Genomic DNA, 27,805 nt, shown 5'->3' with positions numbered 1-27,805 from the left:
ACCAGAACACCTGAGGGAGGAAGCTCAGAAGCTGCAGTACCACTTGTGACCACAGGAGTGAATTCAGCCACAGAATTCACAACACCTGCCGTGCGCCCAAACAGTGGTTTACCCCCACATATGAGGTATTAGCGTACTCAGGACAAATTGGACAACAACTTTCGTGGTTTAGTTTCTCCTTTTACCATTGGGAAAAATTGTTGCTGAAAGATCATTTTTGTGACTAAAAAGTTAAATGTTCATTTTTTCCTTCCATGTTGCTTCTGCTGCTGTGAAGCACCTGAAGGGTTAATAAACTTTTTGAATGTGGTTTTGTGCACCTTGAGGGGTGCAGTTTTTAGAATGGTGTCACTTTTGGGTATTTTCAGCCATATAGACCCCTAAAACTGACTTCAAATGTGAGGTGGTCCCTAAAAAAAATGGTTTTGTAAATTTCGTTGTAAAAATGAGAAATCGCTGGTCAAATTTTAACCCTTATAACTTCCTAGCAAAAAAAAATTTTGTTTCCAAAATTGTGCTGATGTAAAGTAGACATGTGGGAAATGTTATTTATTAACTATTTTGTGTCACATATCTCTCTGGTTTAACAGAATAAAAATTCAAAATTTGAAAATTGCGAAATTTTCAAAATTTTCACAAAATTTCCAATTTTTTCACACATAAACGCAAAAATTATCGACCTAAATTTACCACTAACATGAAGCCCAATATGTCACGAGAAAACAATCTCAGAATCGCTAGGATCCGTTGAAGCGTTCCCGAGTTATTACCTCATAAAGGGACACTGGTCAGAATTGCAAAAAATGGCAAGGTTTTTAAGGTCAAAATAGGCTGGGTCATGAAGGGGTTAACTGTGCTCTGGATTGAGGATCCTGAAGTCTTCAGTAAAGAGGTAAAGAGACTGCAACCTTGTGTCCTTGTTATTGTCTGCACCCCACACCATCACCATCCATCATACTGGGAAGCCCTAGGGACATACTTCACCTGTGGGAAGGAATACCATCTAGCTGCCATCACATCACCCCAGTGGACCCCAAGCAGCGTCGGTCACCCTGACCGAATACCACAGGTGGTGTCACTAAACCTTGACAGACTTGTATCACCTTTCATTGGACGCCCCTTAGCAGGGTCACGGACCGGGTCCAGCCACCATGACATCCCCAGAACTGAGCCAGCAGAGGACTGGTACCGAGTAACCCGCGGCCCTGCGTCTGGGGGCGCTCCACACACATATGGGGTATCAGCGTACTCAGAACAAATTGCACAACAACTTTTGGGGTCCAATTTCTCCTGTAACCCTTGGTAAAATAAAACAAATTGGAGCTGAAGTAAATTTTTTGTGAAGAAAAGTTAAATGTTCATTTTTTTGTTAAACATTCCAAAAATTCCTGTGAAACACCTGAAGGGTTAATAAACTTCTTGAATGTGGTTGTGAGCATCTTGAGGGGTGCAGTTTTTAGAATGATGTCACACTTGGGTATTTTCTATCATATAGACCCTCAAAGCGACTTCAAATGTGATGTGGTCCCTAAAAAAAATGGTGTTGTAAAAATGAGAAATTGCTGGTCAATTTTTAACCCTTATAACTCCCTATGAAAAAAAATTGTGGTTCCAAAATTGTGCTGATGTAAAGTAGACATGTGGGAAATGTTACTTATGTATTTTGTGTGACATATCTCTGTGATTTAAGGGCATAAAAATTCAAAGTTGGAAAATTGCGAAATTGTCAAAATTTTGGCCAAATTTCTGTTTTTTTCACAAATAAACGCAGGTAATATCAAAGAAATTTTACCACTAACATGAAGTACAATATGTCACAAGAAAACATTGTCAGAATCATCAGGATCCGTTGAAGTGTTCCAGAGTAAGGCTAGGTTTCCATTGCGTTAATGGGACCGCGCTAACGGACAGCGTTGCACGGCGAAATTAAAGGCCGTGCAACGCGTCCGTTAGCGCGCCCATTAAGAGCAATGGGGACGCGCATCACTAGCGCATGCCATTTTCGGCATGCGCTAGTGATGTGCCGGTGTTTTGTGGCGCGCCGCGGACGCTGCTTGCAGCGTCCGAGGCGCGCCCGCGGTCCGTTCCCCGCTCTCGCAGATCGGAGATCTTCGAGAGCGGGGACGTTTAACGCGACCCCTTTACAACACATTGCGTTAGTGCAATCCGCTAGCGCTAGGCGCTAAACAGATTGCACTAACGCAATCCGAACATAGGCTTATAACCTCATAAATGGACAGTGGTCAGAATTGTAAAAATTGGCCTGGTCATTAACGTGTAAACCACCCTTGGGGGTAAAGGGGTTAATATATAGGTCTTTTACTAGGTTCCCGCTACACTGTACCTGTGGTGTTGCACCTGATTTTTCTTGTTGTACCCAATTCTTCTGTCTTTAATAGCTGTATCATTGATATGGTCTTTTAATTGTTATGTTTATGTGCCTTTTACTGTATGTATTCTTCCATTTATTTTTGCAATTGGTGGGTTTGTGTTTCAACTGTGTTTATTACATTTTAAATTTTTACATAAGGATAAAACGTCATAGTCCAGACATTAAAAGCATACGCGTTTCAACACAAAAACGTGCATCTTAATCATTGGCAAGGATCTAATGGTAGACTGAACATTTTAAACTAGTTCACAGTTCAATCCCAACCCACCAGATCCTGCTATCTGATATGGACAGCTGTGGGAGAAACCTGATAGGGGATTTAACCCCTTACAGGCTAGGATCATATATTACATCAAATAGGTGCTTCTGCATTCATAATGGTAAATCAGATCCTGTCTAATATTAATGCCATGAAGATGTGCCTTTTATGTATTAACCCCTTAGTTACAGCCAATTTGGTACTTAATGACCAAGCCAATTTTTACAATTCGGACCACTGTCACTTTATGAAGATGTAGCTCTGGAACGCTTCAAGGTATCCCACTGACTCTGAGATTGCTTTTTCATGACATATTGTGCTTCATGTTAGTGGTAAAATTTCTTCATTACAACTTGCGTTTATTTATGAAAAAACGGAAATTTGGCAAAAATGTTGAAAATGTAGCAATTTTCAAACTTTTAAATTTTGTATACTTAACCCCTTAGTGACAGAGCCAATTTGGTACTTAATGACCAGGCCAATTTTTGCAATTCTGACCACTGTCACTTTATGAGGTTATAACTCTGGAACGCTTCAACGGATCCCGCTGATTCTGAGATTGTTTTTTCGTGACATATTGTACTTCATGTTAGTGGTAACGATTCTTCGATATTACTTGCGATTATTTATGAAAAAAGCGGAAATATGGTGAAAATTTTTAAAATTTTGCAATTTTCATGAAAAATAGTTAATAAATAACATTTCCAACATGTCTACTTTACATCAGCACAATTTTGGAAACAAAATTTTTTTTTGTTAGGGAGTTATAAGGGTTAAAAGTTGACCAGCAATTTCTCATTTTTACAACACCATTTTTTTTTAGGGACCACATCACATTTCAAGTAATTTTGAGGGGTCTATATGATAGAAAATAATGAAGTGTGACACCATTCTAAAAACTGCACCCCTCAAGGTTCTCAAAACCACATTCAAGAAGTTTATTAACCCTTTACGTGCTTCACAGGAACTGAAACAATGTGGAAGGAAAAAATGAACATTTAACTTTTTTTGGCAAACATCTTAATTCAGAACCATTTTTTTATTTTCACAAGTGTAAAAACAGAAATGTAACCATAAATTTTGTTTTGCAATTTCTCCTGAATACGCCAATACCCCATATGTGGGGGTAAACCACTGTTTGGGCGCACCGCAGAGCTTGGAGGTGAAGGAGCGCCGTTTTACTTTTTCAATGTAGAATTGGCTGGAATTGAGATTGGACGCCATGTCGCGTTTGGAGAGCCTCTGATGTGCCTAAACAGTGGAAACCCCCCACAAGTGACCCCATTTTGGAAACTAGACCCCTTAAGGAACATATCTAGATGTGTGGTGAGCACTTTGAACCCCCATGTGCTTCACAGAAGTTTATAATGTAGAGCCGTGAAAAAAAAAAATCGCATTTTTTCTACAAAAATGATTTTTTGCCCACAAATTTTTATTTTCACAAGGGTAACAGGAGAAATTGGACCACAAAAGTTGTTGTGCAATTTCTCCTGAGTACGCTGATACCCAATATGTGGGGGTAAACCACTGTTAGGGCGCACCGCAGAGCTTGGAAGAGAAGGAGTGGTGTTTTACTTTTTCAATGTAGAATTGGCTGGAATTGAGATTGGACGCCATGTCGCGTTTGGAGAGCCCCTGATGTGCCTAAACAGTGGAAACCCCCCACAAGTGACACCATTTTGGAAACTAGACCCCTTAAGGAACTTATCTAGATGTGTGGCGAGCACTTTGAACCCCCATGTGCTTCACAGAAGTTTATAACACAGAGCCGTGAAAATAAAAAATCGCTTTTGTTTACACAAAAATGATCTTTTCGCCCACAAATTCTTAGTTTCACAAGGGTAACAGGAGAAATTAGACCACTAAAGTTGTTGTGCAATTTCTCCTGAGTACGTCGATACCCAATATGTGGGGGGAAACCACTGTTTGGGCGCACCGCAGAGCTTGGAAGAGAAAGATTGCTGTTTTACTTTTTCAATGTAGAATTGGCTGGAATTGAGATCGGACGCCATGTCGCGTTTGGAGAGCCCCTGATGTGCCTAAACAGTAGAAATCCCCCACAAGTGACCCCATTTTGGAAACTAGACCCCCCATGGAACTTATCTAGATGTGTGGTGAGAACCTTGAATGCCCAAGTGCTTCACAGAAGTTTATAATGCAGAGTCGTGAAAATAAAAAATATATTTTTTTTCCACAAAAAAGATTTTTTAGCCCCCAAGTTTTTATTTTCACAAGGGTAACAAGAGAAATTGGACCCCAAAAGTTGTTGTCCAATTTGTCCTGAGTATGCTGGTACCCCATATGTGGGGGTAAACCACTGTTTGGGCGCACGGCAGAGCTCGGAAGGAAGGAGCGCCGTTTTGGAATGCAGACTTTGATAGAATGGTCTGCGGGTATTATGTTGCGTTTGCAGAGCCCCTAATGTACCTATCCAGTAGAAACCCTCCACAAGTGACCCCATTTTGGAAACTAGACCCCCCAGGGAACTTATGTAGATGTGTGGTGAGAACTTTGAATGCCCAAGTGCTTCACAGAAGTTTAGAATGCAGAGTCGTGAAAATAAAAAATATTTTTTTTTCCACAAAAAAGATATTGTAGCCCCCAAGTTTTTATTTTCACAAGGGTAACAGGAGAAATTGGACTGCAATAGTTGTTGTCCAATTTATCCCGAGTACGCTGATGCGCCATATGTGGGGGTAAACCACTGTTTGGGCGCACGGCAGAGCTCGGAAGGGAAGGAGCGCCTTTTTGGAATGCAGACTTTGATAGAATGGTCTGTGGGCATTATGTTGCGATTGCAGAGCCCCTGATGTACCTAAACTGTAGTAACACCCCACAAGTGACCCCATTTTGGAAACTAGACCCCCAAGGAACTTATCTAGATGTGTGGTGAGAACTTTGAATGCCCAAGTGCTTCACAGAAGTTTAGAATGCAGAGTCGTGAAAATAAAAAATATTTTTTTTTTCACAAAAAAGATATTGTAGCCCCCAAGTTTTTATTTTCACAAGGGTAACAGGAGAAATTGGACCACTAAAGTTGTTGTCCAATTTATCCTGAGTATGCTGATGCCCCATATGTGGGGGTAAACCACTGTTTGGGCGCACGGCAGAGCTCGGAAGGGAAGGAGCGCCATTTTGGAATGCAGACTTAGATAGAATGGTCTGTGGGCGTTATGTTGCGTTTGCAGAGCCCCTGATGTACCTAAACAGTAGTAACCCCCCACAAGTGACCCCGTTTTGGAAACTAGACCCCCCAAGGAACTTATATAGCTGTGTGGTGAGAACTTTGAATGCCCAAGTGCTTCACAGAAGTTTATAATGCAGAGTCATAAAAAAAATATATATATATTTTTCCACAAAAAAGATTTTGTAGCCCCCAAGTTTTTATTTTCACAAGGGTAACAAGAGAAATTGGACCCCAGAAGTTGTTGTCCAATTTATCCCGAGTACGCTGATGCCCCATATGTGGGGGTAACCCACTGTTTGGGCGCACGGCAGAGCTCAGAAGGGAGGGAGCACCATTTGACTTTTTGAGCGCAAAATTGGCTGTCGTGTTTGGAGACCCCCTGATGTACCTAAACAGTGGAAACCCCCCAATTCTAGCTCCAACCCTAACCCCAACACACCCCTAACCCTAATCCCAACCTGATCCATAATCCTAATCACTAACCCTAACCATAATCACAACCCTTACCCCAAAACAACCCTAATGTCAACCCTAACCATAACCCTAATCAAAACCCTAAATCCAACACACCCCTAATCCTAATCTCAACCCTAACCTCAAACCTAACCCTAATCCCAATACACCCCTAATCACAACCCTAACCTTAACCCTAATCCCAAACCTAACCCTAATCCCAAGCGTAACCCTAATGCCAACCCTAACCCTAATACCAACTCTAATCCAAACCCTAACCCTAATCCCAAATCTAACCCTAACTTTAGCCCCAACCCTAGCCCTAACTTTAGCCCCAACCCTAACCCTAAGGCTACTTTCACACTTGCGTCGTTTGGCATTCTGTCGCAATCCGTCATTTTGGACAAGAAACGGATCCTGCAAATGTGCCAGCAGGATGCGTTTTTTGCCCATAGACTTACATTGCTGACGGATCGTGACGGATGGCCACATGTCGCGTCCGTCGTGCACTGGATCAGTTGTGTTTTGGCGGACCAATGAAACGGTTTTTTGTACGTCGCATCCGCCATTTCTGACCGCGCATGCGTGGCCGTAACTCCGCCCCCTCCTCCCCAGGACATAGATTGGGCAGCGGATGCGTTGAAAAACTACAGCTGCTGCCCACGTTGTGCACAATTTTCACAACGTGCGTCGGTATGTCGGGCCGACGCATTGCGACGGCCCCGTACCGACGTAAGTGTGAAAAAAGCCTAACCCTAAATTTAGCCCCAACCCTAACCCTAAATTTAGCCCCAACCCTAACCCTAAATTTAGCCCCAACCCTAGCCCTAGCCCTAACCCTATCCCTAACCCTAGCCCTAACCGTAACCCTACCCCTAACCCTAACCCTACCCCTAACCCTAATTTTAGCCCCAACTGCTGTTCTCCTGCCGGCCGGCAGATGGAGACAGATGGCGGGCGCACTGCGCATGCGCCCGCCATTCTCTTCTGCCGGCGGCCAGGAGGAGCAGCAAGAGGATCCAGGGACACAGGTGAGTATTGTAGGGTCCCCGAATCCCCCTATTTCTCTGTCCTCTGATGTGCGATCACATCAGAGGACAGAGAATTACACTTTACTTTTTTTTTTTTTTTGCGGTCGCCAGTAAACAGTTAATTACCGGCGATCGCAAAACAGGGGTCGGTAAAACCGACCCCGATCATGCTCTTTGGGGTCTCGGCTACCCCCGGCAGCCGAGACCCCAAAGACTCTCGCGGGGCCGGCCGGCGGGCGCACTGCGCATGCGCCCGCTATTTTGAAGATGGCGGCGCCCACCGGGAGACACGAGGAGCACCGGGGGAGCTAGGTGAGTATTGGGGAGCCACCTGGGACCCCTTTTCTCTGTCCTCCGATGTGCGATCACATCGGAGGACAGAGAAATTAAAAAGAGATCGCTTTTTTTTTTTTTTTTTTTGCGATCGCCGGTAAACGGTTAATTACTGGCGATCGCAAATGCGGGGTGGGTTAAAAACCCCCCGAATCATGTTCTCTGGGGTCTCGGCTACCCCCGGCAGCCGAGACCCCAGAGAAAATCGGCCTCTGGGGGGCGCTATTCACTTTTTCCACAGCGCCGTTAATTAACGGCGCTGTGGTTTAAGTACCCTTAGCGGCCGCCGTTAAAAGGCGTATCGGCGGTCGCTAAGGGGTTAAATCAGAGAGTGATGTCACACAAAACAGTTAATAAATAACATTTCTCATATGTCAACTTTACATCAGCACAATTTTGGAATTTTTTTTTGTTAGGACGTTACAAGGGTTACAAGTTGACCAGTGATTTCTCATTTTTCCAACAAAAGGCTAAATAAGGAAGTTTATTAACCCTTCAGGTGCTTCACAAGAACTAAAGCAATGTGGAAGGAAAAAATTAACCTTTTTCTTTTTTTAACAAAAAAGTTACTTTAGAACCAAATTTTCACAAAGGTTACCTAACTAAGGGGGTGATAAAGGGGGGTTTGATATACTATCTTTTATTTTGATCACTATGATAGGGTCTATCACATTGATCAAAATGAACCAATAGGAAAAATTTCCTATTGTTGCCGGACGGCAGATCTCAGCAGGCACACTGCACATGCGCCTGCCATTTTCTTCCCGAAGAAGACGCCCCCGGCCGGGTGACATCATGGGGGGATGTAGGAGGGTCCAGGGACACCGTAGGCACTGGGGGTGATTGGGGGACCCCTTTTCTCTCTCCTCTGATGTGCGATCACATCAGAGGAAAGAGAAACTAAATGGGAAATTTTGCAGTCGCCGTTATTCTGTGAATAACGGTGATCGCAACACTGGGGTCGGTAAAAACCAACCCCAATCATGTTGCCGAGACCCCAGAGAATTTCAGACGCTGGGGGGCGCTATACACTTATTTCTCAGCGCAGTTAAAAAAGCGGTGCTGAGGAATAAGTACCCTTATCTGCTGCCGTTAAAAGGCGTATCGGCGGTCATTAAGGGGTTAAGTAAAATAAAACACTGTTTTTATATTCTTTTGGTGGATTGTTTTACTCTATTCTGGCATGCATATATATTCATCTAAAAGAGTCTAAACTGCAATCTCAAACACAAAATTGGTGCTTTTCTTAGAATAAAATATAATGTTTCTACCCTCATAAACCCTTTTAAAAGATATGTCAAATGTATTTTCTATCATATATCTCTGTAGCAGAAAGATATATTATGTAAACTTATTTTGTACCTGAAAACCATTACCTAGCACCTTTCTTCTGTTATGCCGAGTGCAGTCCTGCCACATCACATTTTTTGTTGCCAATTTCCTGCAATTAGTTCTTTTAGGGACTTCCGGGAGGCGGAGCCTGAAGATGGCCGCATTGTAACGGAGCTCCCGGGCCGCAGGGGATTGATCGGACCCCATAACCTATGCTGAGGTATAGGACGGCCAGGATAAAGACCGGATAAGGATCCGCATTGAAGGATCCAGCTCTCCGATTGTCCCGGAGTCACGAGGCGCAGGCAGCGCCACAAGCAGCACCGCACGCAGCACAGACCCTGAAGGAGTCGGTGGGGGAGGGTGCTCCACGCGGTCTCCGGAAGAACGTGAAGGCACAACGCTTCACAGCCTGGCAGCTACATAACTGGCGATCAAGGGAGGATGGTGAGCGACGACGGGGAGGGATTGCGGTGGTCTCCGGCTGCTGGCGGCGGCTGTGGAGAGGACGGCTGAGGCGGTCCGGCGCCATCTTGGCTGAGAGACACGAACCAAGTTACAGTGTGTCCAGGCTGGGCAGACTAGCTGAGCTCCATCCCCGGGTCCGTAATTACGCAGGTTGGCAACTGAAAGCCAGGGGGTACAAGGGAGATCTGTGGAGGGGAATTGTAAATCCCCGGTGCTATATTCGCTGAGGGACTTTATAAAAAAAAAAAAATCTAGTGGTAATTCTTGCTCTATACTGAGGGTGGCAGTAGTCACTGATTTAGAACCCACCAATAGCTCCAACTTACCCGAACACCGATGTAATTAATAACATGAACGACATTACCGACTTCCTTGCTTAATTTTACCAGCATCTGAACTATCATGGATAAATTTGTGCGTAAGAGTGCCAAGGCTGGCAGGAATTCTACACATAACCAGACAAACACCTCTACAACATCAAAAAACCCTGATGCCAACGGCGATAGTCCACAGTCTATTGCAAATGCCATAATAGAACACTTGATGCCTGAAATAGATAACCGGCTGGCAGCTTTTCAAACTTCTTTGGACACGATTGTTTCACAAGTTAATGCCCAGGGATCACGTATAGAAGAGGCTGAACAAAGAATCTCAGATTTGGAGGACTCTACTAGGGCTCTTAAGGAAAAACTGGATAATAAAGAGAAAGATATTTCAGGTCTATTAGATAAGGCTACTTTCACACTGGCGTTTTTTTTAATACGTCGCAATGCGTCGTTTAGGGGAAAAAACGCATCCTGCAAAGTTGTTTGCAGGATGCGTTTTTGCCCCATAGAGTTACATTACCGACGCATTGCGACGTATTGACACACGTCGCAACCGTCTTGCGACAGTTGCGCCGTGTTGTGGCGGACCGCTGGGAGCAAAAAACGTTAAATATAACGTTTTTTGCAGCCGACGGACCGCTTTTTCCGACCGCGCATGCGCGGCCGGAACTCCGCCCCCACCTCCCCGCACCTTACAATGGGGCAGCGGATGCGCCGGAGAAATGCATCCGCTGCCTCCGTTGTGCAGCACAACAAACACTAGCGTCGGAATCTCGGCCCGACGCATTGCGACGGGGAGATTCCGACGCTAGTGTGAAAGTAGCCTATGGTGGATGACCTTGAAAACAGGTCTCGCCGTAACAATTTAAGGATCATAGGCCTTCCAGAATCAATTCCTCCTTCAGAGCTGGTTAAAACAGGTCTCGCCGTAACAATTTAAGGATCATAGGCCTTCCGGAATCAATTCCTCCTTCAGAGCTGGTTAAAACAGGTCTCGCTGTAACAATTTAAGGATCATAGGCCTTCCGGAATCAATTCCTCCTTCAGAGCTGGTTAAGACAACCTCGGAATGGCTGTCAAAATCACTAGGTATCTTACCTACAGCAGGAGCAATAGCCATTGAAAGAGCCCACAGACTGGGTCCCCAAAGGGGAGGAGAAGGAGACAGACCAAGACCAGTCATCTTTAGGCTATGTGCACACGTTCAGGAATTCATGCAGAAAATTCCTGTGAAAAACTGGACATTTCTGGGAGATTTCCGCATGAAATCCGCATGCGTTTTTTTGCGCGTTTTTTATGCCTTTTTTTCCGGACATTTCCCAATGCATTAGACAGTGGGAAATCCGCGAAAAAACCGCAAAATTATAGAACAGGTTCATTATTTTTCCACAATGCGTTTTTCATGCGGAAAAACGCACATCATGTGCACAGAAATTGCGGATTTCATTAAAAATGATAGGATGCTCACTGTAAGCAGATTATTTGCGGTTTATAGCGTTTTTATAGCGCAAAAACGCTAGAAAACCGCAAATAATCTGCAACGTGTGCACATAGCCTTAGAGTCCTTGACTTTCAGGACAAAGTACGTATAATGTCAGCTTACAGGAAGAAACAATCCCTGTTTTATGAAAAAAGTAAAATCCTCCTGTTTCAAGATTATTTGGCCGCTCTGGCAGCTAGGCACAGGGCTTTCAATCCTGCCTAAAAAATTTTGGTAGACAAAAACATTTGTTTTGGATTGCAGTACCCTACAGTTCTGCGTTTCACTATGTCTGGGGAAAACTGGATCTAAGACGACCCAGTAAAGGCTTTGAAGTTTCTTCAAGGGGATCCCCAGCCACAATCTGATCCTAGCAATACTTAATCTAAAGATGCTGACTCAATTCAATTGTCTTCGGTGATGTCGCTGTTTATGACTTTGTTTATTTACCCATCGAGGGAATGTTTAATCTTTTTGCTTTGTTCATTTTGCTCTCGAGCATAGATGTTATAGGTACAAAGTTTAAACTGTTAGGGGTTGCGGGAAGGGGGGAGGGTCTCTGCGTGCACAAACATACTACTTTAGATCTGGGAGCTTTCGCACATACTCGCTGGGATGGGTGGGGGGCTCACTTACAACTTTTGAATATTGATCAAATGTTTAAGCGTATGGGTGTGGGTTGATGTCAGATTAGGTCAGTTCTGAGGATACCACGATTCGCTCTTTACAATGGTGCTGGTGGAATGTTAACGGGTTAAATATGCCAATCAAGAGGAAAAAGGTACTGAATTTTCTACACAAGAAAAATTTCCATATTATTTTTTTACAGGAAACACACTGGATAAAAAACAATCACCCGTCTTTATATATTAGGAAGTATACCATGTGCGCCGAAGCTTCATATTCAAAAAAACAGCGGGGTGTAGCCATACTAATTCACAAATGCCTTAATTATGAGATTCTCGATGTGTTGGAGGACCCACAGGGGAGATTTCTTCTGGTTAGAATTGTTATAGAGGGGATGAGCTTTAGCCTGGTTAACATTTATGCCCCTAAGACCCCCGACCCACAATTTCAAGCTAAAATAGAGAATATGGCGGGGTAGGACACATCTCGGACAGTCATGGGAGGCGATTTCAATGAGGTGTGTGATGCTTCAATGGACAGATCTAAGATGCGGATTACACAACAAACAACACAGGGAAATTGTATACATTCACTGTCGGATCAACTGGATTTGGTGGATGTCTGGAGGATGCAACATCCAGTGGAGAGAGATTACTCTCATTACTCACATGTGCATGACTCGCACGCCAGGATTGATTGCTGGCTGTTGCATTCATCACTTCTACCATTAATACTGCACACCGATATTCAAAATCTCCATATATCAGATCATGCTCCAGTAACATTTAAATCAAGCTTAACAAACTCAATACATCGAGAGAGAAGATGGCGTTTCCTCTCATACCTTTATCAGTCAGACGATTTTAAAAAATATCTCCAATTATCGTGGGAGGCCTATAAAAATGACAACCGCAGTCATTGTGATGACACGCATTTATTTTGGATGGCCTCTAAGGCCGTGTTGAGGGGTCAGATTATCTCCAATGTTAGTCATAAAAGAAAGAAATTAAAGAAACAAACACTAGAAACACAAAAATCATTAACCCAAGCATATAAAGAATTCAAATCAAACAGTACACCACTAACAAAACAGAAATTTTTGGAGGCCAAAGAGGAAGCAGAGGCTTTGGCTCATGAGTTGGCCTTGCACAATTTGGATTTTCAGAAACATAAATACTTTAAATGGGGTAACAAACCAGGGAGGGTACTGGCCTCTATTATGCAACCATACAGGACGACCACAAGAATACATAAGATACAGCAACAGAATGGTTCCATATTAACAAAAGATGAGGAGATAGTGAATGAATTTAGGACATTCTTTGGTGAACTGTACAAATTAGAGCCAAAGGAGGGTGGAGAAAATGGGCATTTCTTAAAAAGCAATCTAGAGCTGACACTCACAGAGGACGAGAGGAGGGTCATTAACTCCCCTATTATCCCCACGGAGGTTCTACAGGTCATCAACAAACTTAGAACATCCAAAGCCCCTGGCCCGGATGGGTTTAGCAATGAACATTATAAAATTCTGGGAACTAATGTAGCATCCCACCTTTGTGAGTTGTATAGCAGCATAGTCGAGGGTGGCTGTCTCCCAGAGAGATTTAACAAAGCTGTTGTTGTTGTTCTTCCAAAGCCAGGCAAGGACCACATGCAGGTTGAGGCATACAGACCAATATCATTACTCAATTCCGACTTCAAAATTTTTACGAAAATTCTGTCCGACAGGCTCCAAAAAATAATTCCAAATCTGCATTATGCCCCAACAAACTGGATTTGTACATGGAAAATCTATTACATATAACATTAGAACAGCACTGGGAGCTATATCTTACAGTAGAGTACATAAACATATGAAAACTATTGTGGTCAGCTTGGATGCAGATAAGGCATTCGATAGGGTGGCCTGGGACTATTTGCATGAGCTGCTAACATTTAGAAATATAGGTCCATGGTTTTGCAATGCTGTTAAAGCAATTTACAAGCACCCGGAGTCCAGGCTGTCCGTAAATAACACCCTGTCAAGGCCTTTTGAAATTCAACGAGGAACGCATCAGGGCTGCCCACTGCCTCCCTTGTTGTTTAATATGGCACTAGACCCACTCCTAAGAACGTTGCACACTGAGTCGGCATTGGAAGGCGTAAAGATTGGAACCACCTCAATTAAAATTTCAGCTTTTGCTGACGATATCCTATTGTTCATTGCTAACCCAGTCCGCGCAGTTCCGGCCATAATGGAAATTCTAAAAGATTTTGGTAGATACTCAGGCTTCAAAGTCATTTACATCAAATCTGAGGCCTTAGCACTGTTTAGATCTGGGAGATTGCGTGATCCTCTATTTCCATTTCATTGGAGTAAAGAGTCTATTAGGTACTTGGGTATACAGCTCCCAGCAGATTTATAGAATCAATTATAGACCACTAATATCATCAATAATTAGTCTCCTAAACTCATGGAAACATTTCACATTATCCTTTTCCGGCCGATGTCACTTGATAAAAATGATAGTGTTCCCTAAATTGCTGTATGCTTTTCAGACTCTTTGTCACGATCCAATTTTGGTTTTGTGGCAGATCTGGTTTGCCTCAGTTTTAGACCTTTTTTCCTTTTTGGTCATCGGGGGTTAATGCAGTTTTCCCCCCCCCCGATGGCCGCTGATGTTACTGCATTGCTGCTGGGTCAGCTGATGTTTGTGTTGACCACTCCCTCCTTCCTTTAAGAGGTCACCTGGTTCATCAGCTGACTGTCGGTGTTAGTTCATTCTTCAGCGACCAAGCCGGGAGTAGGAGCTAGCTGGGAACTGTTGTTCTACAGCTGTGTCCGTTGTATCTGGTGTTTCTTCCTGCTGTGCCTTGCAGCATTAAGCTAAGTGTGGTTTTCCTTTACCTTGTCTGTTTACCTGTTAATTGTCATATTTATACACTGGTGCAGTCCACCTCCCTTGGGGGGAGAGGGGGTCACTGATAGGGCCTGCACAGGAGACAGGGATATGCTGGCGGCTCGGGCCTCCTAACCTACATAGGTACCCCCGAGATAAGGGAAAGTCAGGACCCCTTATAGTGGCAGGGACAGGTGCGGGTTCCAGTACGCCGTCCTGCCCCTTTATCGCCGTAAACGGCATGACACTCTTCCCCTATTACTAACCAAGGCTGATCTTGGACTGTTAAATACAACTTTTCGGAAGTTTATCTGGGGTGATGGGGGCAGGACACGCATAGGACTATTAAATTTGCAGGCACCAAGGGCAGAGGGCGGGATTAACTTTCCCGATATAGGTAGATATAACCTAGCAGCTAACTTTAGATATGCTATAGACTGGATACGGGGGGTTTCTCATTTCGCTAACATCAGTCTAGAACAACAAATATGTCCACACATTTCGCTATCAGCGGTTCTACATCTGGTCGGGGAGGGGCTTCCGATCGAACTTCGGGAACACCCGACAATGTGGCAAACGATAAAGACGTGGAGGCGATGCAGACAGCTTTGCAAATTACGCACTGAGTGGTCCCCATTTCAACCATTTCTAGGTAATCCTGGGTTTCTGGGGGGTACTCCACCATCGTTCTATAGACATCTAGCAGATCAGGGATGTGTACAAGCAATAGATTTGATGGACTGTTGATTCTCCGTGTTTTTTTTTATATAGCATCACAACGCTTCTCGCTGTTTAACAACAATCCCTTTTTGTTCCTTCAAGCACGCAGCTTAGTACAAAAATGTCTACCAGGTGGAGGTGTGGGGGAGGAGAGTAATAACTTGGACGGCTTCATTAGAAATACAAGATCACAGCTGGCGTCCACAAGTAGCATTTACTCTCTACTACGTAAAAGGTGGTCATGGGAAGGGATTGACACGGGTTTAGCAAAATGGTCAACAGACATTCTGGGCTTTGGGGTGGGGGACTTCCATGATGCCACTACGGTACAAAGAAAGATCCTGACATATAGTAGCTATACGGACATGGCCCTATTGATATTGCATAGGGCCTATATTACCCCATACTTGCAATCTAAGAAGTCTTCTTCAACTCTCTATTTTTGCTCCAAATGTAAAACACAAAATACAGATACCGCATATACTCGAGTATAAGCCGAGATTTTCAGCCCATTTTTTGGGGGCTGAAAGTCCCCCTCTCGACTTATACTCGAGTCATACCCGGGAGTCAGCAGGGGAGGGGGAACAGGGGCTGTCTAATAATACTCACCTACTGCTGGCGCGGTCCCTGAACGTCCCTGCTTCTTCCAGCGCTGCAGATTCTTCCTGTACTGAGCGGTCACATGGTACCGCTCATTACAGTAATGAATATGCGGCTCCATCTCCCATAGGGGTGGAGCCGCATATTCATTACTGTAATGAGCGGTAACTGTGACAGCTCAATACAGGAAGAAGATGCAGCGGTGGAAGAAGCAGGGACACAGCGCCAGCAGTAGGTGAGTATACCTGGAGGGGGAGGGAAGCGCTGCGCGATATTTACCTCTCCTCGTTCCAGTGCGGCTCCGTCTTCAGCATCCTCTGGCAGTGATGCTCAGGTCAGAGGGCGCAGTGCGCGCCCTCTGCTGAACGTCAGTGCCGAAGACAGAGCCGCACGAGGAGCAGGTAAATATTGAAAGTGCCGGGGGTCCTGAGCAAAGAGAGGTGAGTATGTTATTATTTTTTTTTAATCCCAGCAAAAGCATATGGGGCAAGTGGCTGTACGGAGCATCTTATGGGGCCATAACGTTTGTGCAGCACTATAAGGGGCAAGTGACTATATGGAGCATCTTATAGGGCCATAACACTTGTGCAGCATTATGTGGGGCAAGTGGCTGTACGGAGCATCTTATGGGACCATAACACTTGTGCAGCATTATATGGGGCAAGTGACTGTACGGAGCATCTTATGGGGCCATAACACTTGTGCAGCACTATATGGGGCAAGTGGCTGTACGGAGCATCTTATGGGGCCACAACACTTGTGCAGCACTATATGGGGCAAGTGGCTGTACGGAGAATCTTATGGAGCCAAAACACTTGTGCAGCACTATAAGGGGCAAGTGACTGTACGGAGCATCTTATGGGACCATAACACTTGTGCAGCACTATATGGGGCAAATGGCTGTACGGAGCATCTTATGGGGCGATAACGCTTATGCAGCACTATAAGGGGCAAGTGGCTGTACGGAGCATCTTATGGGGCCATAACACTTGTGCAGCACTATAAGGAGCAAGTGGCTGTATGGAGCATCTTATGGGGCCATAACGCTTATGCAGCACTATAAGGCACAAGTGGCTGTACGGAGCATCTTATGGGGCCGTAACGCTTGTGCAGCACTATATGAGGCAAGTGGCTGTACGGAGCATCTTATGGGGCCATAACACTTGTGCAGCACTATATGGGGCAAGCGGCTGTACGGAGCATCTTATGGGGCCATAATGTTTGTGCAGCACTATATAGGGAAAGTGGCTGTACGGAGCATCTTATGGGGCCATAACACTTGTGCAGCACTATATGGGGCAAGCGGCTGTACGGAGCATCTTATGGGGCCATAACACTTGTGCAGCACTATATGGGGCAAGTGGATGTATGGAGCATCTTATGGGGCCATAACAATTGTGCAGCATTATATGGGGCAAGTGACTGTACGGAGCATCTTATGACGCCATAACACTTGTGCAGCACTATATGGGGCAAGTGACTGTACGGAGCATCTTATGGGGCCATAACGCTTGTGCAGCATTATATGGGGCAAGTGACTGTACGGAGCATCTTATGGGGCCATAACACTTGTGCAGCACTATATGGGGCAAGTGGCTGTACGGAGCATCTTATGGGGCCATAACGTTTGTGCAGCACTATAAGGGGCAAGTAACTGTACGGAGCATCTTATGGGGCCATAACACTTGTGCAGCACTATATGGGGCAAGTGGCTGTACGGAGCATCTTATGGGGCCACAACACTTGTGCAGCACTATATGGGGCAAGTGGCTGTACGGAGAATCTTATGGAGCCATAACACTTGTGCAGCACTATAAGGGGCAAGTGACTGTACGGAGCATCTTATGGGACCATAACACTTGTGCAGCACTATATGGGGCAAGTGGCTGTACGGAGAATCGTATGGAGCCATAACACTTGTGCAGCACTATATGGGGCAAATGGCTGTACGGAGCATCTTATGGGGCCATAACGCTTATGCAGCACTATAAGGGGCAAGTGGCTGTACGGAGCATCTTATGGGGCCATAACGCTTGTGCAGCACTATATGGGGCAAGTGGCTGTACGGAGCATCTTAAGGGGCCATAATGTTTGTGCAGCACTATATGGGGCAAGTGACTGTACGGAGCATCTTATGGGGCCATAACACTTGTCAGGCACTATATGGGGCAAGTGACTGTACGGAGCATCTTATGGGGCCATAACGCTTGTGCAGCATTATATGGGGCAAGTGGCTGTACGGAGCATCTTATAGGGCCATAATCTTTGTGCAGCACTATATGGGGCAAGTGACTGTACGGAGCATCTTATGGGGCTAAAACGCTTGTGCAGCATTATATGGGGCAAGTGGCTGTACGGAGCTTCTTATGGGGCCATAACACTTGTGCAGCACTATATGGGGCAAGTGATTGTACGGAGCATCTTATGGGGCCATAACACTTGTGCAGCACTATATGGGGCAAGTGGCTGTACGGAGCATCTTATGGGGCCATAGCACTTGTGCAGCACTATATGGGGCAAGTGGCTGTACGGAGCATCTTATGGGGCCATAACGCTTGTGCAGCACTATATGGGGCAAGTGGCTGTACGGAGCATCTTATGGGGCCATAACGCTTGTGCAGCACTATATGGGGCAAGTGACTGTACGGAGCATCTCATGGGGCCATAACACTTGTGCAGCACTATATGGGGCAAGTGGCTGTACGGAGCATCTTATGGGGCCATAACGCTTGTGCAGCACTATATGGGGCAAGTGGCTGTACGGAGCATCTTATGGGGCCATAACGCTTGTGCAGCACTATATGGGGCAAGTGGCTGTACGGAGCATCTTATGGGGCCATAACGCTTGTGCAGCACTATATGGGGCAAGTGGCTGTACGGAGCATCTTATGGGGCCATAACGCTTGTGCAGCACTATATGGAGCAAGTGGCTGTACGGAGCATCTTATGGGGCCATAACACTTGTGGAGCACTATAAGGGGCAAGTGACTGTACGGAGCATCTTATGGGGCCACAACACTTGTGCAGCACTATATGGGGCAAGTAGCTGTACGGAGCATCTTATGGGGCCATAACACTTGTGCAGCACTATATGGGGCAAGTGGATGTATGGAGCATCTTATGGGGCATTAACACTTGTGCAGTACTATATGGGGCAAGTGGCTGTACGGAGCATCTTATGGGGCCATAACGCTTGTGCAGCACTATATGGGGCAAGTGACTGTACGGAGCATCTTATGGGGCCATAACACTTGTGCAGCACTATATGGGGCAAGTGACTGTACGGAGCATCTTATGGGGCCATAACGCTTGTGCAGCATTATATGGGGCAAGTGGCTGTACGGATCATCTTATGGGGCCATAACGCTTGTGCAGCACTATATGGGGCAAGTGACTGTACGGAGCATCTTATGGGGCCATAACGCTTGTGCAGCACTATATGGGGCAAGTGACTGTACGGAGCATCTTATGGGGCTAAAACACTTGTGCAGCATTATATGGGGCAAGTGGCTGTACGGAGCTTCTTATGGGGCCATAACACTTGTGCAGCACTATATGGGGCAAGTGGCTGTACGGAGCATCTTATGGGGCCATAGCACTTGTGCAGCACTATATGGGGCAAGTGGCTGTACGGAGCATCTTATGGGGCCATAACGCTTGTGCAGCACTATATGGGGCAAGTGGCTGTACGGAGCATCTTATGGGGCCATAACGCTTGTGCAGCACTATATGGGGCAAGTGACTGTACGGAGCATCTCATGGGGCCATAACACTTGTGCAGCACTATATGGGGCAAGTGGCTGTACGGAGCATCTTATGGGGCCATAACGCTTGTGCAGAACTATATGGGGCAAGTGGCTGTACGGAGCATCTTATGGGGCCATAACGCTTGTGCAGCACTATATGGGGCAAGTGGCTGTACGGAGCATCTTATGGGGCCATAACGCTTGTGCAGCACTATATGGGGCAAGTGGCTGTACGGAGCATCTTATGGGGCCATAACGCTTGTGCAGCACTATATGGGGCAAGTGGCTGTACGGAGCATCTTATGGGGCCATAACACTTGTGGAGCACTATAAGGGGCAAGTGACTGTACGGAGCATCTTATGGGGCCACAACACTTGTGCAGCACTATATGGGGCAAGTAGCTGTACGGAGCATCTTATGGGGCCATAACACTTGTGCAGCACTATATGGGGCAAGTGGATGTATGGAGCATCTTATGGGGCCATAACGCTTGTGCAGCACTATATGGGGCAAGTGACTGTACGGAGCATCTTATGGGGTCATAACACTTGTGCAGCACTATATGGGGCAAGTGACTGTACGGAGCATCTTATGGGGCCATAACGCTTGTGCAGCATTATATGGGGCAAGTGGCTGTACGGATCATCTTATGGGGCCATAACGCTTGTGCAGCACTATATGGGGCAAGTGACTGTACGGAGCATCTTATGGGGCCATAACGCTTGTGCAGCACTATATGGGGCAAGTGACTGTACGGAGCATCTTATGGGGCCATAACGCTTGTGCAGCATTATATGGGGCAAGTGACTGTACGGAGCATCTTATTGGGGCCATAACGCTTGTGCAGCATTATATGGGGCAAGTGGCTGTACGGAGCATCTTATGGGGCCATAACACTTGTGCAGCACTATATGGGGCAAGTGACTGTACGGAGCATCTTATGGGGCCATAACGCTTGTGCAGCACTATATGGGGCAAGTGACTGTACGGAGCATCTTATGGGGCCATAACGCTTGTGCAGCACTATATAGGGCAAATATCTCTATGGAGCATCTTATGGGGCCCTTATTACCCTTTATGCAGGATTATATGGGGCATATTATAATATGGAGCATCTAATGGGGCCCATCAAACTTTATGGAGCATTATATGCGGCTCCTGATTCAATGTGGATATTCAAAAACACTTAACCTACTGATGTCTCAATTAATTTTACTTTTATTTATATCTATTTTACTTTTGAAATTTACCGGTAGCTGCTGCATTTTCCACCCAAGGCTTATACTCGAGTCATTAAGTTTTCCCAGTTTTTTGTGGCAAAATTAGTGGGGTCGGCTTATACTCGGGTATATATCATCATCTTTGGAGCTGTTCAAAGATTCAGAAGGTGTGGGGCATCGTACATAATGAGCTGCAGGGATTGTGTGGGATTAGCTTTCCACTCACACCACAGTGGGCTATTTTTAACATCTTAGAAGAAACCCAACATAAACTACCTAAACATATTAAGGCTACCCTCACGATCTGGGCTTCGGCAACCAGAAAATGTATATTAAAACACTGGTTGAGTCCGGTGGTTCCACCACAGTCTCTTATACAGGCTAAGATTATGTTCCTCTTCAAAATGGAGTGGATGGATGCATTGACCAGCAAACAAAGGTTGTCAAGTAAATTTCTAAGTACATGGTCTTTATTTATTCAGTTTCTCCAATTGGGGGTTAAGGAAAAGCCAAGAGCTCACTTTGAAAATACCCAATGGTATCTAATGCAGCAAATAGGTGGTCACACACCAATTCCATAACACAACTCAAATATTCGGTGCACGCAGAGAAGGGTTGGGGAGGGATTGGGGAGGGTTAGGGTTGTGGGGACTGGTTATCGCTACGTGATAAGTCTAACTATATTGTTGATAAGCCTTGTTATCTTTAAATTAATAAAAAGAATTTAAAAAAATAGTTATTTTATATTTTGCACTATTTATGTATTGTTGGTAATGAACTATGAATCTGACATCTGGATCAGTGGCACAGTGGTTAACACTGGTGTTTCCAAAATATTAGAACTCTGGGTTCAAATCCGGTCGGGGGCTCCTTACCTATTAAACACAGGAGGAATTGGATGAATTCATCAAAAACCTGAATTCTAATACTAGGAATATTAAATTGACGTATAGATGTGAAACCAGAAATATTGATTTTTTGGATATTTCCATCACTGTTGATGATGATGGTGGTATCCATACGGATTTGTTTAGAAAAGATACGTCTGTTAATTCTTTGTTGCACGCCTCTTCACAGCATCCACAATACCTGATTAAGAATATTCCCACTGGGCAATTCTTGCGTGCAAGAAGGATATGTTCCAATGATGAACTATTTGAGAAACAGGCTCTAGACCTTTGTGCACGTTTTAAGGATCGTGGCTATGGGAAGAAACCCATTTGTCGCTCCTATCAAAGGGCATTCTACAGCAGAAGAAACACACTTCTACAGAAACGGAAGTTGGACAAAGATACTGATCAGGTACGATGTATCCTGGATTTTAATTCCAGGAGTGATGAAATTAGGGAAGCCATCACTAAACACTGGCCAGTACTATTGACGGACAGAGTGATTGCCAAATGTGTTAGTGGGGTTCCCACTATTACCTTTAGGCGGTCAAATAACCTTAGAGACCAGCTGGTCCATAGTTATCACAAAGGACCTGGCCCTAACTATATCTTTGGGGCAAAAAGACCCAAATGGGGCTGTACGAGCTGTGGTAAGTGTGTGGCTTGCAAGAATGTCAGTAATGCCGTGGATTTTACCAACTCCAGGAATTACAGGACTTATCAGATCACACACACTATTACGTGCACCACCAAAGCCGTTGTGTATCATGCAACCTGCCCGTGTGGGTTTATTTATATCGGGATGACCACACGTGAACTCCGTAGACGAGTAGATGACCTCCTGAAATTAAAACCAATCCCACGGCACTTTAAGGCTTCCCATGGATGTGACCCCAAAGGATTATGCATTAAGGGCATTGATAGAGTTTTTGTGGGGCTCAGAGGAGGTAACTGGAAGAGGATGTTGGCACAAAAAGAGGCCAGATGGATCTTTAAATTAGATACCATTTCACCACTTCGCCTGAATGACCATAACAGCTTTGCCCCTTTTCTGCCAATTTGAGATCATGGCACTGTGGTGTTGTTTGCGACATTAGGTTACCATTGCAAGTTATTTGTGTCTTTTGTCTTTGGTCTTTTAGCTTGTTTTTATTCATTTTATCTATTTATTTTTCTATTGTTTTTAAGGGCCTTTAGCTTCGGTGCTTCCATGCTCATTATGGATCCTTGGATATTGGAACGGGATATGATATGACTCTACGTCCACGCTTTTTGGATTCCCTTCTGCATTAGTCTTATATGAATATTGAGAGTACAATGTTCTGGCTAGGTGGCTGTGTGTCCATGCACTTTCTTCGCATGTATCTATTATATGCTGTATATATTTGTATCTTTAATATTTTTACACTAGCATTATTATGCTTGTTATGTCACTAGTATATGCACCTTGCAAAGTACATTGCCACATACATGTATGTGTTGTATTTTTACTAAAGTACGGTATTTATTGTGTCACCATTATTATTTTCAGTCACATTATTTGTGTCCTTAATTATAATTTTATTTCAGGCTTTGTAGCAGCGTTTTTAATACAGCGCACTTCGTTCACTTTGTGCACTTTTTTGTCTTGTTGCGGTTTCCTAGCAATGGCTGCCTTAGTACTATATACTAGCTATCGTCACTTCCGCCACTGCGCCCTGTATCTTACCATTGGTAGTTCTGTGTTTACTCTTTTGGCCGGTGTATTTTATGATTGCAGAGTGTGCGCCGGATGTTATGCTGACGTCCTTGGCGCGTTACGTGCTGACATGGCAACTACGGCGCCTGCGCGTTGTGTTCCTTCGCTGAGTAGTTCTCTGTGCATACTTCCGGTAGCGTCCTAGTATGGTGTAGTACGTATCGGATGTGACGCTTGTGCGCGTTTACTACAGCATCATCGTATGCGCCTGCAAGTTTTTCACACTGGCGGTCTTTCTGTTTCCGGTACAGCGGCGTTCCATGTGTACCAGTGAGTAATTGGATTATGTGACATATGTGCGTTCGTGCACAGCCGATATGTATCATCTTTTTGATTATTGCACTGCTCTTATTGGCCCCTGTGGGATATAATTATTATAGGTGGCCAGTACCCAACCACCCCTGGACGAAGCATTTCATTGCGAAACACGCGTCGGGTGTGGTGGGTCCCCAGGAGTACCTCAATAGGTGACTATATTTATGCTATTATATACAATTGTATTATCACTGTTTTATGAATGTTATCGTTGTGTTTGATTGTACATGGTCATACAGCCTTTATACATACTATTGATACCTATTTATATGTTATATGTTGGGGTTACTACCTGGGTCACCCACCTTCTGTTTACTTGTGCCTGTGGGTATATACCCTTGTTCCTATAAGGGTTTTACTATGTTTAAATAAAGATTATATTGATTTTATTGGCCCTATGTGAAGTTCGCTTTTTTGGTGGTTTATTAAATATTTTATTTGTAGTTCTCCTGGTACTGTGTGAGGTCATTTCCTTTCCCTGTTTTGTCTTGTTATCTTTGTTACCAAAACCCGCAGTACTGTTTTTTTTTTAATGAAAGTTGAATAAGTGCTTTCTAAAGATACCCTGGATTCTCCGTTTTCTTCAGTAGCATTTTGTTACTCTCATTCTTTTTTATCTTATAATTATCTGTGCTTCAGAGCTAGGAACCCGACATATGACGTAATAGTATGTCGTATGTTGGGAAAAGGTTTCAAACGAGTCTCAGACCAAATAAATGGCAGTCCTTCTTCTCACCTGGTTCTACAGTTATCACCATGCCTGGCTGGAGAGGCAAAGATCGGGACATTTCAGGAGTATCGTGCACATCCATGCCTAGATAATGCCCAACATGGTGTGGGCAATACTTCCGTGCAGCCTGCAAAAAGAACAACACATTCAATCAAAAAGGTTTTTGTTCTCTTAATTAATTTATAACAGAAAAATGACTTAACTTCTAATAAAAATCTTTTTTTTTTTTCAGTCTGCTTACAGGGAAACTTGTGTGGTTTATTTTTGAAGACAGAATTTTAAATGGATACTCCCATCTCAGCCATTCATTACTTAATTGTGCCTTCGCACCTGCTGCAACTGCTACGGAAACAATGAAGGGGGCTGCACTATGTATTGATAACAAAATACAGCTGCGGCAGCACATAGACACACACACATACAATATATCCGGTGTATATATATATATATATATATTCAAAAAGTCAGTGTTTTCTAATAAGGCTGCAGGTGTAAAAGTAGTTGATGAACAACAAAATTTTTTCTTTGTCAACCACCCAACTTTGAGCAACAGACAGTGGTATTCATCTTTCAGAGGTTATCCAGGCTTACACTTCCCATACCTGTATGACGTAAAACTGAAAAAATCCCCACAATAAAGAAGCTCCGCTATTCACTGAAGCTGTGCACTCAGACATATTTATTAAGTTCACAAGACCCAGACAAAGGAGAGCAGTTAAAAACAATGTCCTGCACGCTTTCCCAAAGAAATCTCTTGCCCACTTACCCAACTGGAGTGTGGCCTGCTCAGCTTTGTCTGGGGTGTGTATTCATGATTAACCTTATCAGGTTTTATACCCTTCTAAAACATGATTAGCAAACATTTCATAAAAAAATAATTCAGTAATACTAGATATCAAAGTAACATTAAATCATATCATTGGAGCATACATTTCCCTTATTTAAAAAGTTTAAGCGAACATGTCACCTGATTTATGGTGCCCAAAACTTAGACAGCATGAATCAGTGCCTGGCTACATGACTGTAGCCAGGTGTTGGTTTAGAAGACTTAGATTAGTTATAATTAGAAGATTTAGATTAGTTATAAACAGACGATCCAGCCAGGGACCATAGGCAGAGACTAGAACAGTCCAATGCTGACCCGGCTTGATTTTCCCAGTGCCACTGTAGGAGATTTACAGGTCTCTCACTATAGAAAAGACTTGTCAATCACCTCTAGCAGTGCTGGAAGAAGTCGGACAAATCTCTAAAGGAGTTGTCCACTACTCGGACAACCCCTTCTCAATCTTTATATCTGGCCCTAGTAAGAAAATAACACCTATACTCACTTCCATTGCCAGCGCCGTTCCAACTGTGACGGCACTGTCTCAGCCGGGTCATGGGTAACATTGTCACATCACGCAAGCCCTGCAGCCCATCAGCGGTTGCTTCACTCTCCCTACCTTCAGACGTATCACATTCATCTGTAGCCACTGAGAGAGCAGCAAACTGCCTTCTGATACAGCCAAATATTCCATATTTTGAGTCGTTACTCTGAGCACCTGTTATTTTGCACTCCAGTTCCTATATTTTATGCGTAGTTGAGACGCTTGGCTTTTTTATGATATTGAAAGTATGGTTTTTGGCCAAAACTCTTCCATAAATATGTCTGATAGCCAGAACTTCTATAATTTTATTGTGTAAAAGCCGCAAAAAAAAATGATATGGCATCGCTGCAATCATACTGACCCGAAGAGTAAAGCTGCCTTATCACTTTTACCATACGGTGAACAGCATAGAAAAAAACCCTAAAAACAATTCCTGAATTGCTGATTTTTGTTAATTCTGCCTCCCAAAAATCAGAATAGAAAGCAATCACAAAATGTCATGTGCCCGAAAATGGTACAAAAAAAGTCAACTCGTTCAGCAAAAAACAAGCCATCACATGACTCTGTCAGCAGAAATATAGAAATATTACAGCTCTCAAAATATTGGGATGCAAAATAACTTTATTTTGCAATAAATTAATATGTGAGAGCAGCCAAACATAAAAACTCGATATAAATCTGGTATTGCTGTAATCGCACTGGCCCAAAGAACACAGTCATCTAATCATTTATACCGCATGAGGAACAATGTAAAAAATAAATAAAACCAATTCTTCACCTACTGTTGATTTGTTCATTCTGCCTCCCAAAGATTGCAGTAAGGCTCGGCTCACATTTATCCTGTGTTCTGTGCTTACACCGTACTTTCGGTGTAAATCTCTGAAATAAGTGATTCAGACAGAACCGCAAGCAGAAGATTTCCTATAATGAAGCAGATGGAAGCACTGCGGATGCCATCAGGCCTAAGATCCAATGGTCTCTGTCTTTTTAAGCGTGCATAAAAGTGCGGTTCGTCATAGTTTGGTGCATCTCTAAAAAGGACACTGCTGAACAGAGGCCAGATGGAGTCGAGATTAACGATGCTGCCTCATTCTAGTGAATGGATCTTCTGGGGGTTTCTTTGGAATCACGTCATTCAGAGATTTAAATGTAAAAGCCAATGTAAGAGCTCAGTGCAGGGCGCAGGATAAATGTGATCCCAAAAGTTATGTAAAATGTTCCCAATAAAAGTTTCAAGTCAATCCACAAAAAAAAAAGCAAGTCCCCATTCGGGACAGTCATCTGTCAATGGAAATATAAGGGGCTTCCACGTTATTGGTAGTACAAAGGCTCTGGAAAAGTGACCGCCCAAAAGAAATACAGCAAATTCTGCACTCCCATATCCAACTGTCCTTCCCTTCTGAGCACCGCAGTGTGCCTAAACCACAGTTAGCATACACGTTTGGCATTTTGGCAGTGATGAGAGCCGGCTTAATTCACCGGGTTTGTGTCTGCAGAAGCATAAGCTGGGCATAATGTACAGGCAATACAACATAATGGACACTGCTATGTACAGCCACTACAATGGCAGATTTGCTATTTTCAGACAGCAACATCCACTGCTGCTTGTTTCTGTGTAAAACACCCATGGAATCAAACTTGTCACTGCGTCTGTAGAAAAATTCCCAGAGGGGTGTAATTTCCAAAACAGGGTTACTTGAGTGGAAATTCT

General features: G+C 44.2%; 1 protein-coding gene across 1 annotated transcript in view; it reads right to left on the bottom strand.

Moving 5' to 3' along the window:
- Positions 1-27,805, bottom strand: part of XPNPEP3 (X-prolyl aminopeptidase 3) — a 243,267-nt gene that overhangs the window by 48,142 nt on the left and 167,320 nt on the right. The window contains exon 9 of the mRNA XM_069737081.1: positions 24,734-24,854. Within this exon, the coding sequence (XP_069593182.1) occupies positions 24,734-24,854 (121 nt within the window). The remainder of the gene's footprint in view (positions 1-24,733; positions 24,855-27,805) is intronic.

The sequence above is a fragment of the Ranitomeya imitator genome, chromosome 8 (genome assembly GCF_032444005.1).
Source record: "Ranitomeya imitator isolate aRanImi1 chromosome 8, aRanImi1.pri, whole genome shotgun sequence".
Taxonomy (NCBI): Eukaryota; Metazoa; Chordata; class Amphibia; order Anura; family Dendrobatidae; genus Ranitomeya; species Ranitomeya imitator.
Note: the sequence above shows the minus strand (reverse complement) of the source record. Positions and strands in the feature narration are given on the sequence as shown.